Source organism: Fusarium vanettenii (genome assembly GCF_000151355.1).
Source record: "Fusarium vanettenii 77-13-4 unplaced genomic scaffold NECHAsca_109_unmapped, whole genome shotgun sequence".
NCBI lineage: Eukaryota > Fungi > Ascomycota > Sordariomycetes > Hypocreales > Nectriaceae > Fusarium > Fusarium vanettenii.
The window spans coordinates 18,282-34,488 of record NW_003315781.1 but is presented as its reverse complement, the minus strand read 5'-3'; the positions used below and the strand labels follow the sequence as shown (position 1 = coordinate 34,488).

The 16,207-nt window shown below is 46.1% G+C and overlaps 6 protein-coding genes across 6 annotated transcripts; 4 read left to right on the top strand and 2 right to left on the bottom strand.

The window, feature by feature from the left end:
* Positions 1-2,926: 2,926 nt before the first annotated feature.
* Positions 2,927-5,253, top strand: NECHADRAFT_89214 (uncharacterized protein; the record flags this gene model as incomplete). The annotated part of the gene is made up of 6 exons (XM_003039394.1): positions 2,927-3,080; positions 3,291-3,907; positions 3,954-4,228; positions 4,300-4,617; positions 4,669-4,903; positions 4,999-5,253. The coding sequence occupies 6 exons, from the start codon at positions 2,927-2,929 to the stop codon at positions 5,251-5,253; spliced, it is 1,854 nt and encodes a 617-aa protein (XP_003039440.1).
* A 1,174-nt stretch (positions 5,254-6,427) lies between these two features.
* On the top strand, positions 6,428-7,234 carry NECHADRAFT_89213 (uncharacterized protein; the record flags this gene model as incomplete). The annotated part of the gene is made up of 1 exon (XM_003039393.1): positions 6,428-7,234. One exon carries the CDS (start codon positions 6,428-6,430, stop codon positions 7,232-7,234), a length of 807 nt encoding a protein of 268 aa, XP_003039439.1.
* A 610-nt stretch (positions 7,235-7,844) lies between these two features.
* Positions 7,845-9,698, bottom strand: NECHADRAFT_56190 (uncharacterized protein; the record flags this gene model as incomplete). Its single annotated transcript, XM_003039388.1, has 6 exons — positions 7,845-8,243; positions 8,305-8,743; positions 8,805-8,929; positions 8,989-9,185; positions 9,238-9,418; positions 9,468-9,698. The coding sequence occupies 6 exons, from the start codon at positions 9,696-9,698 to the stop codon at positions 7,845-7,847; spliced, it is 1,572 nt and encodes a 523-aa protein (XP_003039434.1).
* A 781-nt stretch (positions 9,699-10,479) lies between these two features.
* On the bottom strand, positions 10,480-11,163 carry NECHADRAFT_89211 (uncharacterized protein; the record flags this gene model as incomplete). Its single annotated transcript, XM_003039387.1, has 2 exons — positions 10,480-10,968; positions 11,005-11,163. 2 exons carry the CDS (start codon positions 11,161-11,163, stop codon positions 10,480-10,482), a joined length of 648 nt encoding a protein of 215 aa, XP_003039433.1.
* Positions 11,164-12,934: 1,771 nt separating this feature from the next.
* Positions 12,935-13,444, top strand: NECHADRAFT_89210 (uncharacterized protein; the record flags this gene model as incomplete). The annotated part of the gene is made up of 1 exon (XM_003039392.1): positions 12,935-13,444. The coding sequence occupies one exon, from the start codon at positions 12,935-12,937 to the stop codon at positions 13,442-13,444; it is 510 nt and encodes a 169-aa protein (XP_003039438.1).
* Positions 13,445-13,667: 223 nt separating this feature from the next.
* NECHADRAFT_89209 (uncharacterized protein) lies at positions 13,668-15,737 on the top strand (the record flags this gene model as incomplete). Its single annotated transcript, XM_003039391.1, has 3 exons — positions 13,668-14,392; positions 14,643-15,299; positions 15,497-15,737. The coding sequence occupies 3 exons, from the start codon at positions 13,668-13,670 to the stop codon at positions 15,735-15,737; spliced, it is 1,623 nt and encodes a 540-aa protein (XP_003039437.1).
* Between the last annotated feature and the right edge of the window lie 470 nt (positions 15,738-16,207).

Sequence of the window (16,207 nt, the reverse complement as noted above, 5' to 3'; positions counted from 1 at the left end):
TTACTAAGATATATAATATATTACTTAAGATTATTATTAATTAAGGATTATTATTTATATCTAAGTTTTAGTAAAGCCTTATAGGATACTTAGGAATTAATTATAAGCTCTTTATAGCTTATTATAAGGAGATAAATAGATAAATAAAATAAATAAATTAAATATTAAAATAACACCTTTAATATTATATTAATTATAAATAAATTAATTAAGTCAAAAAGCTATTAGCTATCTAGCTAGCCTATAATATAGCTATAAATAAAAATATAAAGATTATATTAGCTTATATTAATTTTAGATTTATATTAGATACTTATTAATAATTATAAAATATTATTATTAACCTTAAAGTAATCCTTATTAGTAATTAGCTATATAATCTATATAAGGAAATATATATAAAACTTGAATTTATTAGGAATAAAATAATAAATTATATTAGTAAAAAATAGATTAAGAGACTAACCTTCTCAGAGAGAGATATAATTTACCTTATAATAAAAAATATTAAAATAAAATAATAAAATAAAAAACTTAATTATAAATATATTAGACCTTATAAAATTAAAAAGAAAATCTCTAAATATAATTATAAATTAGACTTATTACTTAAAGTTAAGCTTTATCTAATCTTTTATATCTTATTACTTAAATTAATATAGGATATTATTTAGATAAAAATAAATAATAAACCTAATATAAAAGTTAATAAATTAAAAGAATATATTATAAAAGCTATTCTTAATATAGATAAAATTAATAATAAAATAATATATTATATTAAATAGAAGGATTACTTAAACTTAGAAAATATATAAAAACCCTTAGAATACCTTATTAATATATAATACTTATTATAGGATTTCTATTAATAATACTAAAAAGAAGGGAATTAATATTAAAGTTAAGAATAACTAATTAATTAATAATATTAATAGCCCCGAAAGACTATATATTAATTATAGCTTTAGCCTCTTAATAATTTAATTTCTTTAGTATATCTAAAGAGTTTAAACCCTAATATATTATCTCTATGCCTTACTTATAGATTTATTTCTTTTAATAGCGAAGATATATTAGATAAGATAAGTATTTATTTATTTATTACTAAAAGGTAATTAGCTCTTTCTTTACCCTCTCCTCTTCTAGCTCTAGATAATACTTCTTTACTATTAGGCGCGATACTATATAAATATTAATAAGAAAAATAATAAATATAAAGAAAATTATATTTATTAGCGGAAACTAATATACCTAAGCTATTATAAGCGCGGCTATAATAGATATACTTAGAATAATAAGAAATACCCTTAAGTATCTTATATTTTAAGTACTTCTAGGAATAATAAAAATAAGGTATAACTTTAAAACTTATTTCCTTAATAAGTTTAAAAAAATAATAGCGATATATAGTAGAATAAGATTTTATTTTTAATATATTATTAGTATTATAAAAAATATTTAGAAAAGAAAAGTTTTATAAACTAAGGGAGAATTAGGAATAACTAACTTTATAGGCCTTAGGGATAAGATTAATAAAGGGGAGATATTATATTATAACCTAATAAATATTATTATATATATAAGATAAACCCTATTATTCCCTACTAATTAAATAAGTAATTACTCTTAATACTATAATAATTATAGTAATTACTTATTTAATTATTCTAATTACTTAAATAATTACCTTAAGTAAGATCTAAGAATACAATAATTACTATTATTATATAAAGTATATAAAATATATTTATTAATACTTTCTTATATATTAGTTACCTTAGCTATTAATATAACTTAGTTATATTTAATACCTTTAAGTATATTACTAGATATAACTTATATTACCCTTTAAGGCTATATAATATTCTCCTCTACTAATATAAACCTATATGACCGGTTTATCCCTTAGGAATCCTATAATTATTATATTAATAATAATAAGAAAAAGAAATTATTATTAATAATATAAAGAAAAAAATATTATAAGCTTAGTAATTAAAGTATATAAAGAAAAATATTAAGTATTATTTTATAAAAATATAATACTTAATTACATATTAAATATTTAACTAAAAGCTTAACCTTTTTATAATAAATACCTAATTACTATAAGAAATCTATAAAGCTATTTATAATATTAGTTTTACTTTAAAACCTCTTAGTATAATAGATTAAATTACTTTTATAAGAAATAATAATAATATTACTTTTTAGCTTAATTTAGCTTTTATTAAAGAAAAAAAAAAAAAAAAAAAATAACAAAAAATTCTCTTTATTTAAGCTTTTATTATAAATACCTTTATTACCGCTAATTATACCCTCGCCGCTATAGCTACTATCTTTATTACTTAAATTTCCCTCTATACTATGCCTAATATAGCCTTAATATTATATATTAGGGATATAAAAGATTATAAGTATTATTATATAAGTAAAGGCTATATAAGAAGCTAGCCTAGAGGGCTAAAAAGATATTCTTATAGCTAAATTTATATAAGGAATTATCTAAGAAGGTAATAGCCTTAGAGGCTTAGGCGGTAGCTTTTATTATAGCTATAATTAATATTATTAATATTATTATATTAGGCATCGCTAATAGCTTTAATTTACTCTTTTATATCTTTATAAATTACTTTAGATAGCTTCTAAAACTAAGAGACTAAAAAAGGTAGCTTCTTAAGGGGGGAAATAAGGCCCCGGGCTATCTTATAATTTTGTGGCTATCTCATAATTTTATGGCTAACCTAGCTTGCTAGGTTGGCTCGCCTGGGTCGCTAGACCCACATGAGCCAACGGGTACTAAAAACTGGTCTCCGCCTTTCTTTGGCCGGACTACGTCGGGCGTCTTCCTCCTCCTAGTGGATAGTACAACTCCGACAGAAAATCCTTGTTCACCCACGATCCCATGGCAAGAGTCCAAAAGATGGAAGCGACATCCGAGTCCTCACCACGATCAGGGCAAAAGAAACCAGGCCTGTCGCGGCCGAGAAAGGCAAAGGCATGTCAACGGTGCCGGACGAGGAAGCAAAGGTGTGAAGGCCCACCAAACTGTCAAAACTGTGCCTCAGCCAATGAAGGTCAGTCAAAGCAATCCGTGTGTAACGTCGAGTAGTACCCTCGTATTACTTGAGAAGGACATGATGCAAGTTGTCAGGCTTCTAGCTCAAGAATATGGAGGGCATGGTCCAAGCTGCTATAGTTCGGATGCATTCAAGCAAAGCATTGGAGTTGTATCTGTGAAATGAATGTTTTCATTGAGGAATTGAAATCGTACTGACACGGCGCAGAATGTATTCCCGCTGAGCGCGAGCGCATGGCCCTGTACTCAGTTCAATACATCGAATCACTCGAAGCACGCATCTCGGATCTTCAGCATGGAGCGACACTGGCAACTCCCGGAATGTCACTTGATCAGTCGATAGATGGTCCTTCTCGACATATTGATGATCCCCAGATCACCAACGGGTTTCTTAACCCACCAAGTGGTTCTGATCAGCCGGAAATGACATTCATGGCCCCTTTAGACAACTCAAACAACACCATCTATGGCCTGGACATACTACAGTCAGACGACAACCTGTTCTCCGTCAGCGATTTGGCAAATCACGACACAAGTACGAACTCCCAAAGCGATCTGGCCATGCCAATACACGTCCTGGGCCGGGGGTCTGCTCCAACGTTTGCAGAGGTGTCCCTCCACGAAGGTGCCGTATTTTTCAACGTCTATTTCGAAACGATTCATCCACGTTATCCATTTCTCGACATAGAAGAATGCAGCCGAGGGTATCAGGACTGGAGGATGGGTGAAATCTCCCTGTCAAGCACTGATGTCTGGAGATGTTACCTGGTCAAAATGGCACGTGAAGCAGTCTCTCCCTCTTCCCAACCGAGAACTCTATCTAATGTCAGCACAGATCTTCGCCATTGGCTCTCTTTTGCTTCAAGCAAAGCTCGACGGCTCTACGCGACAGCAGCATCACAACCTAATGCTACAAGCGCAGGCCGACCGGACCATACTGACGGATCACTCATACAAGCCTCTAGTTCGCCTCCAAGCAATGCTTCTGCACGCTATCCACGCGATGCACGGCGAAAGCACTCCACGACTGGGACACATCATTGGAGTGGCCATGCGTTTCGCAGTCATGAAAGGGTTCCACCGTCTTGTGCGTGACGGAACCGCCGAGACTGACATGGCCATCACAGCTTGGTGGTGTATCTATATGTAAGCCTGCCACCATACTCCACGCCTTGATATCAAATTATCGTCCTGATCTTCTTCTGACACTATAAAAGGCTAGATAAAGTGGTCGCTGTCACTCTCGGCATTCCTCCCTACCCTCCCGAAGAATGGATCACGACGCCCGCATATGTTGACAGACTCGAGCCTCGATACATCATGCCTTGGTCGTCAGATGTGCCCGGCGCGACTACCGGCTCAACGTATAATTTCAACCTCAGCTATTACGCTCACATGTGCCGCATACGGCAAATTCATTCCAAAATCTTGTCTGCCACGCAAACGATGGCCCCTGAAGCGAGAGCAGAGTTCACCAAAGACACTCGAGCCGCAATTGATCAGTGGTCACATGATGGCCAGATGTACGGATATGGGTAGGTTGGGGATTCTCAATGGCAAGGGAATACACGCTGATATTTCTCCAGTCGTGTCAACACCGACGGATACGCAAGTTCTCTAGGGCTGACCCATGTCGCGGCCATCACGCGGGTGATCCTTTACAGACTGGACCCTGCCGATATCGACTCGCCATACATCGATGAGAAACTCCAGGCTTGCTGTGACTTTGTCGGCACATTCCGAGCGCTGCAGAAAAAGCGCCAGATCCCGAAGCACTGGGGCGATGTACGTGTTACCTCGAGCCGGTTTGCTCGCCACCAGGTATGCTGCTGACCTGCCACTAGATGCTGTTCAGCTTCCAAGTCGGCGTGACTATGATATATATCGTCTACCGTCGGGCCGTCCCGATTCCCAAGAACGTCGACCGCGCCATTCGCGATCTCGCCTCAAGTCTTGCGATATTCGCTGATCGGTCGGAAAAGGCGGACGTCTACCGTGACTGCTTGGACGTGTTGGCCAACGGCATCTCGAGATCTTGCACACCTGGGACAATAGATGAGGAGTCTCGGAGGGAGATTTCTGGCATGGTCCAGCAGATTATTGAGTGTGGCATCGCGCCCGACGTTGCTTCGATGCTGTCGGAGATGAGCCAAGCTCTGGGTGACGGCTGAGGTTCATGACAAACGGGGGCTTTCGATGTCATGGCTGGATGATACGCCTATCAAGCCGCGTCTGAGACACAAGCTTTCTTGTCTTGTGCGCTGTCGGCAGCCGGGTCTTGTTGATTGGAGGGCACCCCTCGCGAAGACAAGGTACAACCATCGGCATCATGGGCGAGAAAAGGTGGTGGCGGACACTGGAGTGGGAAGAATAAATAAACACAAAGTATGCGGAATCCCGTGCCTTGTCGCGCGGCTGTTGCATCCTGAATAATCGCCTTGTGCACCGTCAGCATGCGTCGTGTGAGAGCCTGGCTCTATTCGTTCCTGCAACTATACTTGGGTAGATGTAACGCCAGTGCCGAAGGCCTAAAGCTCTTGTGACTGGAGCAGGTTCGAGTCTGCAGCTCTGGACTACTGGAATTTAGGCTGAGAATGCCAGACTTCCCCCGAGCCAGGAAAAGGTATATTAATCAGTGTCTCTATCAGCAGAGAGTATCATTCGATCAGGACATTTGCTAGGGTCTGACCCCCTATCGAGACAGAGAGTGAGTACTGACCAACTTTGCTGGGACATCCCGTCCCGTGGTCAAAGGGATGGGCGATTTACTTCTGTTCCCCGACTACGCAAATGTACTTGATAACAACCCGGAGTCAAATATACGTCCCTATCACTTGATAGACGAACAACCTCTGACCTTTGGATAGCCGTCGGCATCAAGATTCTCCACCATCAGCGCGCCCAGCACGTAAATCAACTTGAACTTTCCCGACCTGCAACTGCCACGAACATCCTACGGTGACCTGACTAATTGCCGGCCGGTCATTCGTCTTAGTCGTAGGCGATAACCCTAGCGAACGTCCGACAAAGGCCGATGGCCTCAAGACTGGTAGCAACCATCGGACACAATCGGCCCAGCTCCAGGACTTGTCTACGGAAGCGCCCTTTAAAATTGTAGCCACAGATTGACCATCAGCATATAATTGAAAGCAGAATATCATGTCCTGACGCCCCTAAGCTGTCTTTTGAGTTGTCCACTATCCGAATTTTGGCAGATATATAAGGGCTTCCGTTTTGAAGACAGCCGCCAGACCTCGATTTTCCCAGCATTCCAAGGGTCCCATTCCTCGCCATCATCAGCTACATTTTCGAGAAAGGAAGGATTCAAGGCCTTGGTGGGAAACAATGCAGTACCCAAAGACACATATCAACAAGGTCCACCGACTGGCCGACAAACGCGCAGACTACGACCTCGAGACCGTCCATGGCATCGTCAACCAATGCATGTCTTTAAACGTTGCCTTCACACCGGGAGACACTGAATTTCCAACCGTCATTCCCATGATTGGCGCCATGGGCAGTTTTGATCGCCCCAGCGCCGACATCGACGAGCCTCTCGACTGTTACATCCACGGGTACATCTCAGCTCGCATGGCCAATCTCGCCAGAAAGAAGATGGCCGAGGGGCTACCCGGCCTCCCCGTCTGCGTGTCAGCTACCAAGGTGGACGGCATCGCCCTCGCTCTGAGTGCTTTTGCGCACTCCTGCAATTACCGTTCGGCCTCCCTGTTCGGCTACGCGAGTCTGGTCACGGACAGCGAGGAGAAGTTGTGGGCGTTGGAACTCATCACCAACGGCCTCGTCGCAGGACGATGGGGAGAAGTGCGCCAGCCCCCGTCCCCTAATGAGCTATTGCAGACCCAAGTCCTACGTATCCGCGTGCAAAGCGGTAGCGCAAAGGTTCGCGCGGGCCCCGTTGCCGAGGTGAAGGAGGACCTAGAAAACATTGAAACGAGAAAGGCTGTTTGGTCGGGGTACATCCCGTTGGTCGAGCACCTACAAGAACCCGTTCCATCAAGGCACAATCTCGTTGAGCAACTTCCTAAGCACATCTCGGAGTACATGGAGGTTTTCAACGAGAATGCGGATGAATACAACCAAGAAATTGTGAAGCGGGTGTTGGAGGATCCGGCCGCGTTTCAAAATGTTTAGATCTATATCAATTTTACTAAAAGAGAAGACATAAGGTAGCCCTGAAGAATCAAGGCTGTTGCCATTATTCACTGTTGAAGCCTGAAGTTTGTTGTTTGTCGATAAACGACTCTGGCCGCCGGCTTGAAGAACCCACATACTTGGCTGCCGAAACTGACCCAACTCGGAGTGAAAGACGTATGAAGGCCAGGCTCACCTGGTAGATAATAGTAGATCTCATTAATCTGGAACTAGTCAGTTGATTAGACCGTCTCAACCAGGGGAGATGAACATGTAGTTGGAACACTACGGCAACGGAACTGACGTCCGGGAGCCGTCCGAGGATGGGAATGGCTGATTTTCCTGATGTGTTGGAGGCTGCGTCGCTGTCGGAGTGTCTCGCAACTGTGGCCACAGTGACATGGACAGAATCTAGTTAGGGGAACTTGATTGAGAAGATACAATGCCACGGCTGAGGAGGATCTGAAAGCTTCGGTATGGGAGTCTCATAGTCTAGACACTCACAGTAACTCAAATGCAACCATATCGGAGGCTACTACTTGAAAGCGCTTGACATTGGGTTCCAACCTGGCCTATACGATTCCACGATGAGCGTGAGCGTCCTCTGGTATTACTCTCTCCCCATTGCCTTCTCGATCGCCTCCAAGATTGCCAAACACTTTTCGTCCTCAAACTTTCGAGTGATTATCTGAAGACCAATTGGAGCGTCCACGTAGGTCTTTGGGTTGTAGTGGTCATGCTGGTACTTGTCGCGAGGGTTCTTCGGCACATACCCGCAGTCTTTGACATCCTTCGCAGGATCGACGGTGGTGACGGGGAAACAAACAGCAGGGTATTCCAGCAGATTCCACTGGCTTGTGTATAGCCAGTATGTGCTCGTGCCGTGGGGGGGCGCGGCACTTGGGCTCACGGGACTGAGGATTGCGTCGACGGCATGGCCATCAGGGGCAGCAGTTGCCAGCCAGTGATCATTGTACTGCTGGCGATATTCATTCCTCTCGGCTTTCAACTAGTGCGTGTAAGTTTAGTACGGGGTTCTCTTGGAGGGCGATTTTCTGAGGTAAACTTACTGTCCACACTTCCTCCTTCGTCCGGTCTTTAACAAGCTCATTGTCGAAGATCCACTGCGTCAAAGGACGAGGCTCTTCACCGCCATCTTCGAGGACTCTTTTAATGGCTTTCCCTCCGTCTTCAAAGTACAAGCCCATGCAGATCTCGTAGGCCCTTGAGTGGTTAAGAGGGATCCACTGAACCACTTCGAATTGGTCTCCATGCGCACGAAGGGCGCTGGTCACTTCTTCGAGAGCTCGACGAACGGGAGGATGAGGCGTGACAATTCCGTCGTTCCACATGACTCCAATTTTGAGTTTTCTGGGAAGCTTGACTTCCCTCCAGGGCAACGGAACGAGTGAGGGATCTTGCTGCCACGGCTCGGCATTGCAGTATGTGCTCATGAACAGGGACAACGCAGAGCGAGAGGTACACATTGGTCCATGAGCTCCAACAATTCTACCAAGATGTTAGAGGACTTATAAAACACGATCGATACCATGGATGAAAAACCACTTACCCGTCGCCACCAGGAACAGCTCTTGCGCCACGGCGACTGAGCCGACCCGTGGAAGGCTTGAACCCATATATGCCTGTGCATCCAGCTGGAGCTCGAATCGATCCGCCACTATCTCCTCCAACACCCTTTCGAGTTGATTAGAAAATTTCGCCACAGGGTTGGTGACATGGAATAGAGCTCTTACCAAGACGCTTCCTCGGAACGCTACAAGAGCGGCCTCGCCACCCGAGCTACCGCCCGGAGTCAACGAAACATTGCGGGGATTGAGCGTCGTTCCGTAGATGTTGGAGGACGTCTCTAGGTGCATACCGGTCTGTGGCATTGTAGTTCGTGCGTAGAACACAGCTCCACTGGCCCAGAGAACATCATTGACACCACTTACTCCTGACTTGAAGGTGTCAGCTTCAATTCCAGATAGGACACGCTCCGAAACTTACAGTCTGTGCATCAATGTAGGCAACCATCCCACACGTTTTCATTCGCCCAAACATGCCGTGGTGTTCTTTGACAGAGATGGGCAAGCCATGAAGCGGGCCAAGTGGCTCTGGCAGAGCGTCAAGAAGGGCTGCTCGCTCTAAAGCCATTTCAGGAAGCAACTCTGTGATGCAATTCGTCTGTATCGATGAGAACAATTTCCATACCAAGAATGAATCGGCGTCTTACCAGAACTTGAGCCAGTGCCGCGGCACGGAGGAACGCTTTGGTGACAGTGACGCATGAGTATTTCTTGGACCTGATTGCTGCCAAGATCTCTTCCGCGTCAAGAGATGTAATCTCAATCTCCTCCGGTTCAAGTACTACATGTCGAACTGCGCAGACGTTTGATGGAAGCGGATCCGGCAGATCTCCGAGCTTCAGCGGTGGTGAGATCTTGGCCAGTGAGTCATCGCGCATGGCGAGCGCTCTGGCTATCGGGGATCCGAGACGCATGATTTATGACGAGCGTTAGTTTGGCTTCGAGCTCAAGTGAAGAGAATAAAAATAGGCAGCTTGGAGATGTACCAGTCACAAAGAATACACTGCGATATGGTGAGTTTAAGCATGTTCCATCTCACTTGGCATAGACGTAGTCACGACTTGAATGAAGTCCGCGGTGCTCTTCGACTATCAGCATGTGTCAGAGTTGCAGTGATATTCACGTGTAATAGGCAGGGTTGTGATATCCGATGAATGCCATGTTCCACGATCACTCTACTCCACATCAGACTTCACTAGTCACGGAGTCTTTCGGTTGACTCGGTGCAATCTCTCCGACGGCGGAGTTCATCGGGTTTCCAGCTCCGACACCGCAATCAACGCTCAGTTGTCAACCTCTACAAGATACTGGGACAACTAGTGCGAGATCCAGAGATGTGACTGACTCGCAGTATTAATTTTACGACTAAGAAGTTTTACTTCTCGCCCAATAGATGACGCCCGCCCATCAGCTCCACGAACTAGCCCCAGCTTCCGCTGTTCCGGACCCGACCACCTCCTATCAGGCAATCTAGCTCCCTCCTCGAGCTCCTCCTCGTGCTCCTGACTTGGCTGTCGATCGATACGCGCTGGCGGTCGTTGAGAACTCGCGAATCCACTCTAGAAATAACGATGATTACCTGGTCTGGATGATCTTGTTCTTTCGGCGAGGGATGGATCCGGCGGAATAGTGCCGTCCACTGAGGTGACTTCCGATGCCCTAGCTGGTGGAGGAGTTGGCCCGGGGAGTTTCTTGGTTGGGGGAAGCGTTCTTCCGTGTCTTGTTCTCCAAGAGGGTCCAGGAGCATGCTGTATGGTTACCCGTATCGAGGCCTTTGCCAAAGTGTGTGCTTCCTGTGATGGTGGTTGCATCTTGTCTGTCTCTGCTACGAGTCTTTTCCGTCGACGCCGCTACCGTTGCTTCGACGAATGGTATGCCTGGAACTCCAACATTCATTTTCCCCCCAGCAACGGAGTCGTCATGATCGACCGTCGGCTCGACAGCCCAGCGGTAATCAAAGCCAATGGCCAGAACGGTTGGTGCGGCAACTTCGGGGTCCTTGGAGAAGAACTCAATGCTGATGCGAGCGCGGACGAGTCGACGCCGATGCTTGATGGTCGCGAATCGGAACTTGAGAACCAAAAGAGTGGCTGACGTTGATTTGGGGCTATCGTCAAGTGTGCTGTATAGAACTTCGAGTAAGGAACACTGTATTTATGTGGCCTTAGTGAGGCGTTCCGTTACAATGCGTCTATTCCAGTCGCTCATGGACGCGTTCTTTGTGTGGAAGATGTTGTTATCATCGCCGTTGATGAACATGGGAAGGTTAAATGAAGCAAGGGCTTCATTATCATTCCCAACAGGCTGATACGCCAAGTCGACATCGTCGTAGTTGGACTCCATGGTGAAGACACGGAGTCGGTGAAGAGCGAGGTTAACGGGAGAACAGAAGGAAACTGATCAGCTGCACGAGAAGGAACCAGGTAACGTACTGGATACGATTTTGCTAGCTTCGGTAAAACATGATGTGATCCCGCCTAGCCCTTAGCTATATTTTGGCATTTCGTTTGTCTCTTTGACTAGCTGGACAGGTCTGATGTTTTCGGTGCTGTGCTGACAACTGATGACACAGAGGTGCCGCCTTTACCAACCGTGACGAATCAGCTTGGTCGACCTAGCAGTTTGGTCCATTGACACGTCAGCTGACTGAAATGTAAGTTGCCTACTAGTAGGAACTTGCATAACTTGGCAACACATCCTTCAGCAGTCGCAGCAATCCGGTGGGGGCTGAGGAAGTTACCATCTTCGATTGTCCGCTTCAAGAAGACTAATGTTCCGTTCGAAAAAGCTGCTCGGCCTGTCTCCTCTCCTCCCAAAGCACCAGCTAGAAGCAAGACCAGCGGACCACAACCATGGAACACCACCTGCACAGACATCAATGCAATCAGCCGTGCCTGAGCCCTCCGAGCCTAGTCATAGCCCCAGAGATCCGGCGTTTACTTTTTTGAGCAGTTTTTCGATCAAGTCACGGAAAAGCTGAACAAGAAAGATGACAAGGGAAACTCTCCCAAGCAGGAGGATGCCACCAAAACAGTCAAGCAGCTGGTCAATGAATATGGGCCTGAACTTGAAACAAATGTAACCAGGAAAGGCAAGAACTTCCTGCATTACCTAGCTTCTGATGCGAGGCCGAGTCAGCTGCACCTGATTCGAAAGTTGATTGACCAGGATGGCTTGCGCCGTCTCCTTGATACGGACGAGGACAAAGAGACACCTCTGGATACAGCCACTAGGCAGTGTAACCAAGACTTCTTAACCGCTATATCAGGGCCACCGAACCCTCCCGAGATAGTCAACAATATCCACGTTGGTGATCTCGATAAGGTCTTCCAAGAGGAGTATGGACCTAGATCCTATGTGATGATATTCCCACGAGGGGTAGGATACAGGGTCATCAATCGAGGCCCAGGGCCATGACGGTGCGCGGTAACCAGCAGGCCGGGCTCGCCTTGCCTCTCGGGTTTCATCGGAGGTATGTCGTTGCCAACAGAGCAGTCTGGGCAGCGCCGATCGCCACAGTCCAGCGACATATTGGTCCCCAGTGACGTTGCGAAACGAAACAAGTTGGCAACTCCTGAGAGGACAATTAGCTTGTCCTGGGGCTTGGTGAGGTCGCAGGCTGAGTACTGCGCCACCAGAAGCTCCCACCTCCGTGTCCGGTAGCTTTGGTCTCTCATTTCTATGTTGTCGCTGCTTGGGTCCGGTTCCAGGTCATCCAAGTCCGGGCCGTATCTGATCGTGTATCCCTGTTGCAGATGCATATAGATAGGTCAAGTGAGAGGAACTGGGTGATAATTTGGTTCATATCTACTCTCTTAATTGGAAACGGATTCATCTCGGGAGTATGTCACCCCATCGTGTTTTGTATTCATCTTCCCGCCCGAAATTTCAACTGCTCTTCCCCTTTGTCTCTATGAGTTCCTTGGCTAAACGTCTCGTTTGAGGATTTGCAACCCCCAGAATTCGTTCACCATCGTTGGCCACGCTTTACAATAAAAACGGACGACGGTGTCGTTATGGCGACACAATACCTGGTATCGGATGGCATGGCATTATCTTCCAGAAATTTGAATTCGATTTCAGTCGCTCAAAGAGACCTCGAGATCTTCCAGAGATGTCGGCCAAGAAAGATCTCCTTATCCGAGATCTTGACTTTATCAGCCACGAAAATGGGTTCAACGAGGCTAATCCGAGTGACCCGTCGTATGCCACCCAAGTTTCTGACCAAGGATTCCTCGTTCGAAGTCATAGCATGGGCCCAGGAGCCAAAGAGGAGAATGCCTCAAATTTGAGAAAGAAGAACGACGGCGATTGCCAGTTGCAGTGGAGCGACGACGCGTCGAGTAGCTTCCGAACACAGGGCAAGTTCACCATTGCAATTGCATACACACTCAAGCTACACAAGCTACGCGAGCCACTTTTCCCGGAGAGCCTGCTCGTCAATGCCCCTGTTTCTTTGCAGGACTATGACAGCGCAATGCAAAAGTTGCGGCAAGAATGCTATGAAGCACAATGTTTTACGAACGCCCCTCACATCGACTTTGGTCTGAGGCGGAATCTAGAGCATATTCTCTCTGTTTGCAGCATTCCCGTTGATCCTGCCGATAAAGGCGAGCTCCATTGATACCGTTGGATGATTAGACTAATTACTTTGGGTTCGTTGATAACGAGCTCGACTCCGAGGCACTTGGCCACAAAGTAGTTAGGGGACCGGCCGGTAGTGTTCATTTATTTCACCACCAAGGAGTAACAAGCCAGTCTTGATGACTTGAAAGGTTCGCCAGGGCATCCCTGGAGTTTGTTGCACTCGAAACATCCACTTGGTCTCGTCGGATATTTTGTTCATCATGACCGACCAGCTGAGCACTGATGATCGCCGCCGCGTCAAGTCCTGTAAGCGTTGCCATGGTCGAAAGCAGCGCTGCCATGGATTCCCAATTTGCACCAACTGCGCCCGAGTCAAGGCACTTTGCGAACGAACGAACGAAATTCTCAATCGAACTCCATCGTCGCAATCCCCAACCTGCAAAGCGCATACAAGCTCTGGAGTCACAACTTGCCGATGCTTTAGCAGAATTGTCCAAGGTGCAAGGGGAGCGAAGGACCTCGGGGGAGCAATCAGAGCACGAGCAATCGGATCCCGGGCAGTCGGAGCCGGACCAGACCAGGGCAACGGTGCCCTCGGGGGTACTGAACATTCACGGGTGGCATCTTGGGTGGACTTGGCCGGGGGTGCTAGTGACGCGCACCGAAGCATGAGAGCATCAGCTCAAGACTCTCCAGGTCCAAGGTCAAATCCAGATCCGAGCCGATACGCGACTGATGAGAGTTTTGCTGCCACGCCTGGGCTGCTTAATACACCTGTCAACAGTTTGCCCGTTCTGGTTGGGATTGATTTCGCCGCCCACACGTCCGCCCTGCGCCGAGCACTTTCATCAGTTGGGGATGACGACCAGATGCTGAGCTCCATGGATGAGTTCCATGAGCATCCTAAGCAACGCGGTAGAGCGCCTCCGACTGACGAGACCGGGCTGCGCGTTCTTCGTGCCTTCTTCGATCGGTTTCACCCTCGGTACCCGTTCCTAACGGTTCAATCCCGTCACTTCAGATCTTACCGAAAAGTTGGGCAACTTCAAACTATACTTGGTGTATGCCATAGGCGCAACCTTGGTCCAGCTCGCCGAGCCATATGCAGGCCCTCAGCCAAAGAGATTCGTCAAATACTGCCTCCAGTATATCGCCGCAGCAAGACAATGTCACGCACTTGATAATCTCGAAGTGATGGTGCTACTCATCTTATACAGCCTGTGATCTCCCTTTAGCCCAAGCACATGGGATTTAATCCGACTTGCCATGCGCAAATGCATTGATCTTCGGCTGCATCGAAAGTCACATTACCATGGCTTAGCTGCTGACGATGCCGAGAGACAATGCATTCTGTTTTGGAGTGTGTACTCCCTCGAGCGTGGCGTATCCATAGCACTGAGCAGGCCATTCAGTGTCGCCGACAGGGATATTGACCCAACTCCACCATCAGAGACGGGTGGCCTTGCCTACGATATTGGATTTACGGCCCAGCCAAGCAGCGATGACACAGGCTCAGACAGGAATGTTCTCAGGAAGTCATCGTCTAAGCTTGGGATTAAAGTCATGCAGATGGTGCGCTTGCACTCCCGCATCAAGACAGAGGTGTACTCTCTCGACGAACCCCAGGAGACTCTGTTCCTACAGGTCGAGCCATTGTTCGCTTCGCTGGAACATTGTAAATTCTCGCTGCCATACTTTCCGGAGGCGGAGGCGGACTTTCTCAATCTGCAATACTTCACAGCAATTTCGCTCCTCCCAAGACCTTTCCTCGGCACTTTTCGACCTGGCGAGCCTCTTATCAAGCGGTGTTTAGAGGCATGTGGCCAGACCTTCCATCTCCTCAAGAGACCTCACCACCATTCCTCTTACGCTCACTCATTTGTATCTTCACAGTACGTCTTTTTGAGTGGTGTGACTATCTGGTAAGGCCTTTTGCTAGCTATAACACCCGTTGCGTACTAAACATTTGCCAGCTACTGCCTCTCTATAGATCCACCGCTGTTCTCCGTTGCCGTTGTTAACTATTTAAGCGCTGTGCTTCAACAATGTTCGTCATGACCGAGCGAACACCCGGCCTGAAAAAGCATAGAGACGTGCTTGAGGCGCTCATCAACCGCACGATGGAATTCGCCGGTACAGCGCATCTCGAGCCCGAGAACGGCAGCCCAACCATGAGGCCTAGCATCCGGCATGACTTCCTTTCGGCCGGTGTGACCTTCCCCATGGCAAACAGATACGATACGTGGAATTGGGCCGGTGATCCTGAGGCGCTCTGGGTGAAAGATCCTAAAGAGGGGCAGATACGCGTATCAACATCACCAGCGTGCTAGGCTATAGTTTGAAACAGTAGTTCAGGTCTATCTCCTAAGCCCAGGAGACCGGATTCCCATGTCTGTGTTGATATCGGGACAGAGAGCTTAGCAATGCTGCAAAATTGGAGCTATGGCGATGTTCGCTGGTCTTTACTTGGTCAAAAGGCTGCATAAGGCCAGGGGGCGGAGGCCTCGGAGCAATTCAACAAAGATAATACAACCGTAACACAACAAAAGCTTATACCTAAGCCTCAATAATACAGTAATAAGTCGATGACGCTTACAACTATAATAAATGATGCTATGATAGCCTTAACAAAGGTTCTTCTAAGATCCTTGTTACGAGTGATGTTGAGGAAGCACGTGCGTTGACCCAAGTGATTACGGAAAAAGAGGTACACCCATATTCAGTCACGGGCACTGCAAGGTTTCTTATGCGAATGAACGAAGTTACTAAGTAAATAAATTACTAGCAATGATCACAAATC